Source organism: Hipposideros armiger, unplaced genomic scaffold, assembly GCF_001890085.2.
Source record: "Hipposideros armiger isolate ML-2016 unplaced genomic scaffold, ASM189008v1 scaffold_10, whole genome shotgun sequence".
NCBI lineage: Eukaryota > Metazoa > Chordata > Mammalia > Chiroptera > Hipposideridae > Hipposideros > Hipposideros armiger.
In genome coordinates, this window is record NW_017731360.1 from 8,776,857 (window position 1) to 8,790,824 (window position 13,968).

A 13,968-nucleotide genomic window follows, 5' to 3' on the forward strand; every position below is an offset into this window, starting at 1 on the left:
GCAACTTAGCTGTTCCCCTTCCCCCAATTCCCCAGTGCTATTCCCATCCCCCTAATTCCCCAATAAAAATCTTTAAAAAACAAAACAAAACAAAACAAAAACCTTATTTCCTATTTTATTTAAACAAAATTTGGAGAATCCAATAATAGGATTGTTTTTTTCTGTATATAATTGCCACATGACAAATGATCTACATTTTGTAAATGATTGCTTTACTGAGGCTGACCCTTTTCCTCTTTCCAACTTGAAAAAAATAACTATTTAAAAACATTCAAGAGAGCTTTAGTTCAGTGTATACTACATTAGGTGTTCACTCTACGGTAGAGATTCTGAATTCTAATTCTACTTCTAGTGGTGTTCAAAAACTACTACCTAATAGTGGAAACTTAATCAAGTTACTACTCTCTCTGAACCTTAGTTCTCATTTTCTTAAGATGACTCCACCGAATTAGACAATGGGTGAGATCTATTTCATTTTACCACTGACATTCTTTAATTTGGTTCTCTTACAGATAACTGTACTTCCTTTACCTCTCCTTGAAGAATTAGGGTCACAAGAAATCATTAGTATTCAATACGAACCTCCATCAAGGCTCCGGGATGCCCGTTTGCTTGCTGTACGCTCAAAGTGTGGGGCAGGCCTGTCAATCAGCGCACTGGCTTGCCTGGTCTGAGCCTGGGTTCGGCCACTGTATCGAAATTTGGATCCCAGTGCAAGAAATTTGCTTTTAGGAATGGTGTCTGTAGATGTAAGTCTGGGGGGGAAAAAAACCAAATCCATAATAATGATATATTATATATATCATCTCGCTCTAATGAGATTGTGAGATTAAAGACAAAATCAAGAGTTAATAAAGTTTCAAAATTCCCACAGTTTCTTTATAGTTACTAAGACAGATTTCCAATCAAGCAATCATTATTTTAATTCTATGTCATTTCTCAAAGTAACATGTATAATTTACGTGGCGTATATTAATAATATCATCTTATATCTCTATAGATAGGGCCTTATGGTTTTCAAATGCCTGTATAGCACTGTAATATTTTCACTACATCCCCGTAATATTGAAATCATTTTATAGATAAAGAAACTGAACCTCAAATAAGAAGTTACTTGCTTAAGGTCACATAGCTGTTAAAAGGTTGGACAGTCCAAAGCCAGAATTCTTTGTCCACTCTACTAGAATAATAATTTTGTCAAATGTACTCCAAACTCAAGTAATGCCTGGTAACCTATGTAATAGGTTATTTGGTGTATTTTCAACTCAGCTAGGAACCCCCATCTTTTTTCATGCAGTACCCTGTGCTCTCTTGTGTCACCGCATTTACTACACTGAATTGAAACAATTTATGTGCTGGTCTCCACTATAAGACTGTGAGCTCTCTAAGGGAATGGGATAAAGACTATAACTTATTCATCTTTGTGTTTTCACTTTTGGCATAGTGCCTGGCATGAATTTGGCACTCAAAATAAATGTTTGCTGAATATACAAATTACTGCATCAAATACTATCAAAAAAAGAGTATTTTTTCCCTTGGGGATAGTTTAATTAATCAAATACTGACTTTTTTTTATGTAACGAAGCACTATATGCTAATATGATCCTCTTATTTTGATGCGATGCGTTTATGCTATCCTGGAAGTAAATACATTGGCTGCAGCTGAAATCTATACCACAGATATTAAACATTCAAAATAACTTTTTTTCATTCTTCCTTACCCTTTTTAAAACTCTTATTTTCTTGGTTTGACTTTTAAAGAAGACGATGATGAAAGCATAAAGAAAAATTAAGATTTTTTAATCAGGTATAAAACATACCCTCATAATTCTATTTTGAAATGAGAAGTGAAATGTTATTTTCCCTGACTTTTCTTCCTGTCTGCTATGCCATTGTGCTGAGAATGATATGAAAATACAAATAGAAGAAAAAGATATCATGGTTCTCTCTCTTGAGAGTCATTCAGAGTCAAGTTTATTTATGAATGCCATGAGGTCTCAGATTTGCTTCAAAATAATCTGGGAAGTAGTGGGTGGGGTTATACATTAAACACTGGCTTTGGGGTGATAATTATTCAAGCTGGGTGATAGGTACAAGGTTGAGCTCATTATGCTCTTCTCTTTACAGTTGCTGTGTATGCAATTTCAATAATAAAGAAATTTGCTTAAAAAGGCAAACCGACAATAACTACCTGCCTCTCCTTTCAATACAAGTAATTATTTGTCTAAGGTCTGTATTCTCTGCTAGACTGTATGTTCCATCAGAACAGGGACTAGAACTATCTGGTGGTATATTCCCAATGCCTAGTACAGTGCCAACACAAAGGGCAAGCACACAGAAAATGCTGGGTAAATGAACACAGGGTGTTAATGATACAGCTTCTTGAAAAGCAGAGATGAAACTTTCTTCTGTCTTCTGATTCTCTGATACAATTAGGCTTCAAAGATAGTTCTCTGTACTCCCTTCCTAGGGCTGATTAGAGCCAAGATAATGATCAGCTTCCTATCTGTTAACCTTCCAATTAAAAGCCCCACAGAAAGTTAAGCACTGCTTAGAGAAATTGCATGTGGAGGTAAGTCAGGGCACCTCCTCTGGATAGGACTGCTTTCAGCTCCAGTTAGGGCAATCAACGGGCCCCTGGGAAACACAGGTTCCTATTCCTCACTTCTCTCCTCTGTCTACCATACACAGAAAGGTGCTCTGGGAATGAGGCACGTTTTCCAACCCAAAGGAGAACTGGATTCATTTTGTTTTGCTTAAGATGATCTCACCCAAGCTAAATAAAAGAACGCCAGCCATAAAAAGTAGGGAATTTCAATAGCAGGATTAAAACAGAAACATGCATAAATAATTTACCCTTGAAAAATACATAAGTGAGAACAATACCTGAAAAATGTGTGATGCTCTACACAGACTTTCCATAATTTCTTAGCTGCCCGGTAACTGGGAAGTTTGAACCCGATCGTACTTTCATACTGTTCTTGCTATAAAAACACAAGTAAAGGTATTATACAACATAAAGCATTATTTGACTACAGTGATACAGGACCAGAGAAATATGGTGCTACAGAAGAGGTCATTGAGAAGAAGAACGTTCCTAATCTAAGGACACAAAATATTTGAAATTCTTTCCAACTTACCAAAAGAAATTTACTCACTGAGGGTGGCGTTTTCCACAACAAGGAAGGCAGGGAATGCATCTTATATTATTTATGCATTTTATTTTGTTCAGAAACACACACACACACACACACACACACACACACACACACACACACATTCCGCTCCCCTCCCCCCACATTAAATGTAAGATTGTTAAGTGATGGACTCTTATTCACTGTTCCTAGAACCTGGCAGAAAGAAAGCCTTCAATAAATATCTGTAGACTGAATGACTCTTGGATTTGAAACTCTTTGCGCTAAGACATTGACTGCTCTGTGCTAGGCACAGGTAAATAATTATGATACTAATAAACATTTCAATGATAATCCTTATGAGATTTTTAAGGCTGCACATCCAGTATTTTCATGCTCAAATAATGAGCCATTTCACCAGCAGATGGAGATATAGACACAAAAAACCCCCGCATTGCCGCAGTATGATGCTTTCCTGTTTAGACCTTTCATAGCGTCATCTCATTTGATCTTCAAATCAACCCTGGCAGAGGAGGCATTATCCCCCTTGAATGATGAAGAAGCTGAGACTTAGATTTGTCCAGGGTCTTTTACTTAGTAGGTGGCAGGGTAGGAGCTAGATGTTTTTTAAAAAATTTAATTCCTTCTTAAACCATTCTCCACTATACGGTGACAGCTCTTTAATATAAAAGTTAAATTTAGAGAGCATTAGTATATCCTGAAACTTGCCCACCAACTAGTAACTGAATTACCTGGTACAAAGTTGAACATACAACTCTATTAAAAATCTAGAACTTGACCCTAGAATACATTCCCAGTAACTAGTAGAAGCTACGCATACAAATAAATTCTAAGAGGTAAGGGATTGGTAGTACAAAACATGAATAACTGAATCCCACTACTAAAAAATTTCATGCTACTTAATTTAAAAATAATTTCTATCAAGATCTTACCTGGAATAAACAAGGAACAAGTTTATCAATCCAAGTTTCACTTGTGGCCATGGTATATTTACTTACATAAAGAGAAATGCCCGGAAAACCAGCAGGAAGTAAGACAACGAGCATTACAGCACTGAGTAATTTAGAAAACAAACCATCAGCTCCTCCATAGTTAGCTATGGAGAGAACTCTCAGATGACATAACAATGAAAACAGGAATGAAGAGGTGTTTTAGATGTGGTCTGTGTTTGATTCAGGAGGAAAGAAACACAAATTCTGTACCTCTCCAGGCCGAATCTTGATGAAAAAGCTGCTACGTTTGTAAGAAATCTTCAGCACTTTGGGCCAAGGAAAGCGGTTAATTCTCAGCTTATCTTTGTAAACCAGAAGGCCACTGGAGCAGACGCCTAGGATGATATCCACTCCTTCCAAGTCCTGAAAAAGAAAAGTGGTAGCATTTCAGTCTTGAGCAAAGGGCTCAACACACTGTTGACTATTATTAAATAATCTGAAGATAACAACCAAATACAGTTACAAAGCATACAATGAAAAATAAAGCTTAACCTAACAAGCATAACCCATGGGAATATTTGATCTATGTAAAAATGTCATTACTATAACACATTTTTTAAAAAATCAATGTTATTACCTATCACAAATGTCTTTAAAATGTCCAAATCAGACTCAATAATCCTATTTCTGTCATCTGTTCCAAGAAAATAATTCAAATCACAGAAAAAGCTTTATACATGACAATGTTCAGAATGCTATAAGAGTGAAAAACTGGATATAACTGAAGTATCTAAGCATCAGGGTTAGATTATTGCCCATCCTTTGGTGAAACACAATGTGGCCATTAAAACAGTTAGTTACATAGAATTTAGGAGATAAATGAAAAAATAATTATGTTGTATTGTCATATTAAGAGAAAAAAAACAGAATAAGGCTACACATACAATTTATGCCAGCAATATAAAATATATACATAGAAGAAAGATGAATATACCAAAATGTTGTAATAATGGAATTCCTTAGGTGGTACAATTATGAACAATTTTTCACTTTAGTTTTTTTATACTTTCCAATTATAATAAACATGTATTTTCTTTCTTTTTTTTTTAAAAAAAGATTTTGTTGGGGAATTAGGGGAGGGAACAGCATTGGGGAATCAGGGAAGAAAGTTGCTGTCGTTTTGTTCTTCAGTCTAGTTGTGGAGGACGTTGCTTCACTGGCCCAAGTTGGCACCATCATTGCGCTCTTCCCAGGCGAGGCAGATCAGTCACCGGCTTCTGGACGGCCGCTCACAGCGGCTGCTGGCTGCTGGCTACATACGGTAGCCCATGGCAACCCACTGCCACAGTAGCTGCAGCCTACGCCGTCGCCAGCGACTCATGGCAGCCCAGCTCCAAGTTGAGCTGTTGTTCAGCATCTTTGCTGTGGAGGGCAGTGTCACTGGCCCTCATATGTGGGATCCGAACCGGGGCCCTCTGGCGTCCCAAGCCAGAGCTTATCAATCGCGCCACTCGGCCGGCCCTGTATTTTCTTTTTAAGAAAAGATTTAAATATCACAAAACTAATACATGTATGTAAAAAATTCAAACAGTACAGAAATGTGTGAAATAAAAGTAAAATTCTACCCCTTCCTCCTATACTCAACAGTAACTGGTAATAATTTGATAATTTGCGGGATTATCATCCTATATTCTAGGCACATACAAATATGTTTGGATAATACATACATACATATTACTAAGAATAATTAGATTATTACATAGTTTTATACTATGTAATAATATAGTATACACACACACACACACTCACCTTTATAATCAGGAAAACTAGAAAAAATTATAATCTACTCCTTGAGGGTGGAAACTGTGTCTTAATCATATCTGTATCCCCCCAAATACTGTCTGTTATTGACAACATGCTTAATAAATGTTTACACTGAGTTCGTTATCTGCCCACATTATTATTCATAATTTATTATGACAAATATCAGTAAACTCTTTGCTTCTGATTTATAACAATTTTGATTCATTTTAGTTGATAAATTAAGGAATTTCAAGGTATATTGTAACAACATACATTAGGCTTAAACCTTCAACCACATACATCAATTATTTCATTCATCATTAGTGACTCTGAGGGAACATTTGCTTTTCTCTGTGCAAGAAACGTGGACACGCACACATCTTACCCACTGAAGGAATCAACTGCCACGAGAAGCAATATAGCCACCACCACTACCTCTCAAAACCACTGTGAAATGTCACTGGGCTTGCACCTCATCTGCCTGCACAACACCCCTCCCATAAAATGAAGCCTCTGCATCTTCCAAAAAGGCTTTCCTTAATAATCCAAAAAGAGATGCTAATTTACTTTTATCGTGGTTGTCTGTATATGAAAATTCTAGTAAGTATTTATGTTTTCATTTTGGTCTCCCAGTTCGAAAATACTCAAACCTGTCAGTTTCATAGTCAGTAAATAATTACTATGGTAGCTCCGATAGCTACATGTCCTATACATGTATGTTTAAGTCAGCAGACCACATGACTTTCTGGAGGCTGGGGCTTAGGGCAATGTATACTACCAAACATCATACACAATTATAATTCTTTTTGTTTAAATGATAGCGTGGTCATCCCTCCAAAAATCATGATAAGTAAAGGAGTTAACTTTATTGTGATGTAAACTATATAATTGCTATATAATTATAATGTTAAGTATATTAAATTATAAATATTATCCTGAGACAAGAAGCGATAGTAAGGTAAAATAAAGCCATATTTACATGCCTCTTAGAGAACTTTTTTTTTTTTTTTTAAGCTGAGCCATCCTGCCATCTGTTGGCAGCTCAGCAGCAGCTCAGCTCGGGCTGGGAATTGAACTGGCAACCATGTTGCTCAGAGCTCACACTCTTGAGCAAGCTCTTAACCAACTGAGCCACTCGGCCGGCCCTTGGAGAGCATTTTTAAAATTAAATATATGTTAATCATCTGTGCCTGCAATGCAAGGAAAATAAATGTCACCTGAGTTCATCTCTACAGGTGATTACTTATTTAGATAAGTAATCAAAACCCAGAGTTATATGTTTCTTGACTACGTCTTTTCCCAAAATGAGTATAGAGAAACATATTAGTGCCTACAGGTGTATATACAATCACAATTGAGAAGCAGAAATTATATACGGCTCCAATTCAATGACTACCCAACTGAGAATTTCCCAGAAAATGCCCTCTTAAGTTCTTAAAGCCTGGAGATACAACTGTATCTCTCAATTATATGTTTTGGAGAAAAAATTTGCTTTACACATTTGGGAAAGGAATATACTCCCTGACTCCTTCATCCATTCCTGATAATTACTGAATCAACACCAGCCTCCAACATGAATTGAGGCTCAAAACCAAACAATTTCAGTTCTGGAAATATACCTGATCTGATGAGATCTTCCACTATCTACTTTAGAGATTCATAGGTTATACAGATTCAACTTACAGTGCCCAACTCCCCAAAAATCCAGAGCAACATCTTAAGACAAACCACTAACATGCAATGAAATTTTAATAGAATCAATGTAACTTAAATAAGGAAGAGACTTCAGATGTCAGATGTTCAGGTTGGGAGAAGCCTAAAAGGTCATGTTAGTGCAATCAACTGCCAGATGTTTGAATGTTCTTTTCTAAATTCCTCCCAAGTGACTAGACTGCCTATCCTGGAATACCTCTAGGGATAGGGCGCTTGCTACCTTATGTACAGGTAGCCCATCCCATCTTTGAATAGCTCTGGCTGTTAGATAATGTGTCAAACTGAGCTGAACGAAGTAATTCCCTGTAGTTTCCATTGTACTGGCTCTAGTTTTATATTTTGGAGTCATAGTAAAATCTCTCCTTCACATATTACTCCTTTAAGTACACTAAGATAGATAGTATATCTCCCCTAACTTTCTCTTTTGTAGGCTAAGTGTACCTATTGCTTTGCTTGTGTCTCATTGGACATGGTTTTGAGTCCCCTCTTCATGCATCCTAGTTAAGTTCCTCTAAATAAACCTCAGATCATCCCTTTAGTCCTTTCCTCACAAACCCCTCAACCTCCCTAGCCATTTCAGCGGCTGACAATGAGAGAAGTCAAGCGATTTCCCTTAGGTATTCATTCTGTTAGGTTGTATTAGACAGAAAAATGAGCTACTGTGGTTCATGCCACGTGCCCTAAGAATCACCTGGAGAGTTTGGTTAAGCAGATTGCTGGGCTCCACCCACAAAGTTTCTGATTCAGTAATTCTGGGATGGGGACTGAAATGTGCATTACTCACCAGTTTCCAGATGATGCTAAATGCTGGTTCAGAGGCCATATATAAGAACCACTGCCTTAGGCCAATGGTTCTCAGATTCAAGCATGAAGGAGAATCGTTTGGAATTTCACCAAATCTAGAGACTTAGCCTCTCCTCCAGAGCAATCCAGCAAATCTGGGAGAAGCTCGAGAACCTGCGTATTTAATAAACCCCTGAGGTGATTCTGATAGAGGTGATGGTGGCTGTGAAACAGACATTGCTGCTACTCCATATTTTCCAATGTATCTGCATTTTAGGAAAAGTTCTTTTGCTCTAGATGCTATATCTTTTGATTTTTATAGTGACTTGAATGTGAAACTTCATTCTGATGAAATTGTAAAGGGGCAATTCAGTGTATACACCTGATACAATTGATTGATTCAATGGATAGACTTAAAATTCTAATGAGCTCCTATCTCTTTTGAATGTCTTAAAATAAAGGTTGGTGAGAAGTATTATATGACACAGGTATGATACATGCATATTAATAAAGGCTAAAGTTATCATTACCTTTGCTTTATGAAGGTCAACACCATACATAGACAACTTTTTGGCATTCTCAAGAAATTCCAGGTCAGCTTGAGCTGGAGTCATGGACCTTTGATAGAATAAAAATTTAAAACTCTTTCAGTGTCACAGTCTCAACATTTACAACAATAACATTTGTATATTAATTGTGCTTTATATAAACATATATATACCAATATATATGTAGACATAGTTCATAGTCCTGAAAGAATATTATGAAAGAGAGCTCTTACCACACTTCCTGTGTCTAAATAATTGAAATATGCCTTAAAAAAAAAAAAAGATCTTGGAGAAACAAAAAGTCCGCCAAAATGCTATCAGAAAAAAAAAGTTTAAAAAAAATCCTACTAACAAATTTCCTTAAAGCGGCCTCATCCACCATCAGTTCTGACCCTCCCCCTCCTCAGCCTTTTTCTCCAACACACACAAACTCCTCCCACTAATTTTTCTTGCCAAGGGGGTGACCAAATTCAATCCTCTGAGGGCATGGTACAATTTACAATATCCTCTTAGCTGCCTTTTGCTCTCCATACCCCTGAATTATTATGGAAATTAAACAAGAGGGCAGCTGAAGTTACTTAACTGGAGACTCTTAATGGGGGCAGGCTTGATGAAAAGAAAATTTCTGGTAACAGATGGTGTTCCTGCCCACTGATCTAAACAAAATAAATTGGTTAATAGAAGCATGTTGATAATGAGGCTTTCTCTGTTATTAAGATGTCTTCATTACTAGGCATATAATGAATTCGATTTGTTTGAAAACAATCCGTCTCACTGTCTAAACACTCACTGTGATGGCCTTTCCTTGTCCTTTACAACTTTCCTCTCTTTTGAAAAGTGCCTATGAGCAGTTCTGTTAGCTTTGAAGAGAAAGATCTAGTGCTGCACAATTCAGACCAATCAAATATAACTTCACTGTAACAATAATGCACCCATACCCCCAAAGAAAAACCACGGAGATGCCTGTTTCCCATAAGACTCCTTCAAGCTATACAAAGCAGCAGTGGCCTGTTCATTTAACAGGAGAAAAAAGTCTCTTCCAAACCCATCTGTCTTTATCCTCATTAAAAAGAACAAAGGGTTTCTTGGAACCGGAAAAAAAAAGAAAAAAAAAACTTCAGCTGACGGCAGGTTTGTTAATGTCTCAGCCTCCCTGAATAAACTTTTCATAAAGCGCTAAACAATCACACCTGAATCCTATGTATTACTAGATTCAAAATTAAACACACACACAAAAAGGAGAATGAGAAAATTAACACATTTGCAAGTCTGTATATTCAAGTCATTAAAAACATCTCAGGAAAGTTTTGTAGTGTTTTCTTTCCCCTATACAAGTTATATATTTTACACTTAAGGTTACTCCCAGTCATTTTTTGTTGTTGTTGTAACTATTATCAATTACTTGAATTGAAGCTGGAATGAAGCTTGAAGATTACAGAGTCCAACACTTTCATTTTGCTGATGAAGAAATAGGCCCCGAGGGATCACATGGTCATGGTCATGGGCAAGTTATGACTCCTCCTTGTTTAAGGCACAGGACTCAAGTCACATCATATGACGGTTCCTGCACTAAAGAGTGGTGGCCTGGTATCTCCCTCAATATCCCAACTATAAAGTAAGAATCATAATAATACCTACTTTCAGAGACTAGGATAGGCCATGACTTTTATGTCTTTGCTGAATGAAAAAATGTGACTAGTAGAATAAAATGAGGTAATGGGTGTGAAACTGCTTTGTAAAATATAAACGTTTATTAGTATTGCAACCTTGGGTTTCTGATGGTACAGTGGTCTTATGCAGCTCACAAAAGAGAAATAGTTTTGATCACTTGAATTTGAAGACAGATTTTAAAACGTTAAATCATGATAAAATCTTCCCTATATTCACTCTTCCAACTCTAAGGAACATTAATGGGGGGCTCAATCAGTTTGAATACAAATTTAAATTTCAACTAAGTGGTTAGATGCTTTTCTAAATAAGCATGCTTTAAAACTGTATTATGGGAGCTGGCCGAGTGGCTCAGTTGGTTAAGAGCGCGAGCTCTGAGCAACAGGATCACTGGTTCATTCCCACATAGGCTAGTGAGCTGCAGCTGAGCTGCCAACAGGTGGCAGGATGGCTCAGCTGGTGAGAGCATGTGCTCCTAACAAGGTTGCCAGTTCGACTCCCGTATGGGATGGTGGGCTACATCCACCTGCAGCTAAGATTGAACACGGCACCTTGAGCTGAGCAGCCGTAAGCTGCCAACCGGCGACCGGATGGCGACTGGACTTGGAGCTGAGCTAGCTGTGCCCTCCACAACTAAGACTGAAGGACAACTTGGCTGTCCCCCTTCCCCAATTCCACAATACTGTTCCCTTTCTCCAATTCCCCAATAAAATCTTAAAAAACAAACAAAACCCCCCCCAAGAAAACCACTGTATTATATAGGCAGATAGTAAGAAGAGATCTTTAACTTTAAAACTATGACTTTCCTTATTAGTTGACAATAATATTTATTTTGAGGTTTAGCTGATACTTTACTTTTTTAATTATTCTTTTCAGTTATGGTTGACATTCAATATTATTTTATATTGGTTTCAGGTATACAGCATAGTGGTTATTAGATACTTATATAACTTATGCCGTGATCCCCCAATTAGTCTAGGACTTACCTGGCACTGTATATAGTCATTGCAACATTATTGACTATATTCTCTATGTTGTACTTTACATAACCTCAATATAACTGTCAAAACCAGGCAATAAATATTAATACATTACTATCATCTAATAATATTCAGCCTCATTCAAGTTTAGCCAATTGTTTCAAAAATGTTCTGAATAGCAGAAGGATCCATTTTAGCATCACACGTTTCATTTAGTTCATGTCTCTGTAGACTTCTTCAGTCTGGAACAGTTCCTTAATCTTTGCTTACTTTCATAATCTTGACCTTTGGAAGATTATAGGCTACTCTACAGGATGCCCTCAATTTGGGCCTGTCTGATGTTTCTCCATGAGTTGATTCAGATTATGCATCTTTGACAGGAATATCCCAGAAATGACCCCGTGTTCTCACTGCCCCCTATCAGGCAGTACATAGTTCCAATTTGTCCCTTCATGGATGATGCTCATTTTGATCACTGATGTCTGCCAGGCTTCTCCTCTGTGAAATTCCTCTTTATCTCTTTGTAATTAATAAGTATTTTGTAGGAATGTATTTTGAAACATTTTTCCCCTTATTTTTTTTATTTAAATTTACTGAGGTAACATTGGTTTGAAATCTTTTGAATATCCTGTTCTTTATCAAACTTTCAATGTACTCATTTATGGATATCAGTATGGACTCGTGGACTCTCATTTTATTCAATGCAATATAATCAATTCTTCTCCTTATTTATTTTGTATTTAAGTTGTCCCAGATTTGGTCAGTGGGAGCCTCTCCAAGCTGGATTCTGTCCTTCTGACCAGTTCCCATCATTTTTTGAGCACCTCATTTTAGTTTCTCTCTCCATAATTTGCATCTCCTTTATTGACAGCGAGAAACCTGGCTCCTATTACCCCTTAATACATTGACTAATTTGATCAGCCTCCTGTGTATAACCAATCTCCCATCACTACCACTGACTCCTCCCCCATGTGGATGCCCTTTTCTCCAACTTGGACTCTGAATTCCCCATGCTGGGCTACTCCCACACAGGGATGTCCTCCTTACCTCGCTCAGGTTCTGATGCCTGGTGTTAGGCCACCCCTTCTATGGGCATCTTCACCCCACTTAGGCTTCAACACCATGTATCAGTTACCACCCACATAGATGACCTTAACTGTGTACAGGGCTTACCCCGTGTGGATGCCCTTCTCACTGCCTCTGATAACCACCACCACGTGCGCACACATGGCTACCCTGTTCATCCTCTTTGAGCCTTGACTTGCCGTGCCAGGCTGCTCCCCCCACCCGTGAACACTCTCCCCACCCTGCTTAGGCCCCAATAACCCTGGCCATACTGCCTTTCTGCATGGGTGACTACCTTGCTCTACCCTACCTAATGGCTTTGAAGAAAATCATGTCTCTGATTATAAAAATCATATATATTCATTGTATAAAATTTGGAAAATATCATTAACAGCACAGAAAAAAAAGAAAAAGAAAATTTCCTATAATCCCACCACCTACATACATCTGTGCATGTAAGTATAACAACTATATTTTATAAATGGAATATCACATATTAAACTTAAATTATTTTCAACTTCGAATTTTAAAGCTCATGGTTTTTCCTAAGTTTTCCAAAACTCTTGAAAGTAATAAATTATCTTGGAAGAGATTAGATACCTCGAAACCATTAAGAGTACAGTCTTGAATTTATTAAGTATCACCTAATAATTTACTACCTGAAAGTACTGTAGCTTACAGAAGAACCTAACCAGTGAGCTTTGGCACCAGGTAACTCTTGCTCATTAACAAAGAAAGTTACAACAAAGTTTCCCTGTATTTATTTTGAGCAAGTGGGGTCAGGATATAGAGTCATTCAGTAAGTTCCAGTGTTATGTGACAGCCTTTTAATAATGTTTGTTGCATCTCTTAACTAAGGATTGTGATTTCAAATAATTAGGGGGACAGCTGACACATTTATATACGTTCCTAGGACCCATAAATGGAGGGCAATTAATTCTAAAGCTTGATTTGCTAGTGTAAATTTAAAGTGTTAATTATAGCTTCAAAGTCTCTGTCTGGGCAAAGGGCCACTATGCAGGGTTCCATGTATGGAGGCTGTCTTCTATTTATCTGAGGAGCAGGGTGGTATTTGCTTGTACTTTTCAATCCATAGTAAAATGCTTCTGCCTAAGCAGAACTTCTTTTGGATTGGTTAAAACGCCATGTTGTCGGGCATAATTAAAACTTCCATTTGGCAGGCCGGCCGAGTGGCACAATGGTTAAGAACTGGCGTGGGATGCCGGAGGGCCCCGGTTCAGATCCCACATATGAGGGCCAGTGACACTGCCCTCTACAGCTAAGATGCTGAACAACAGCTCAACCTGGAGCTGGGCTGCCG

The 13,968-nt window shown here is 37.6% G+C and overlaps 1 protein-coding gene across 22 annotated transcripts in view; it reads right to left on the reverse strand.

Moving 5' to 3' along the window:
* Positions 1–13,968, reverse strand: part of EPB41 (erythrocyte membrane protein band 4.1) — a 189,670-nt gene that overhangs the window by 57,460 nt on the left and 118,242 nt on the right. For all 22 annotated transcript variants that reach the window (XM_019660422.1, XM_019660270.1, XM_019660309.1 and 19 more), the window contains exons 8-11: positions 8,917–9,004; positions 4,358–4,510; positions 2,887–2,984; positions 583–755 (exon numbers count right to left, since the gene is read on the reverse strand). In XM_019660422.1, the coding sequence (XP_019515967.1) occupies positions 583–755; positions 2,887–2,984; positions 4,358–4,510; positions 8,917–9,004 (512 nt within the window). The remainder of the gene's footprint in view (positions 1–582; positions 756–2,886; positions 2,985–4,357; positions 4,511–8,916; positions 9,005–13,968) is intronic.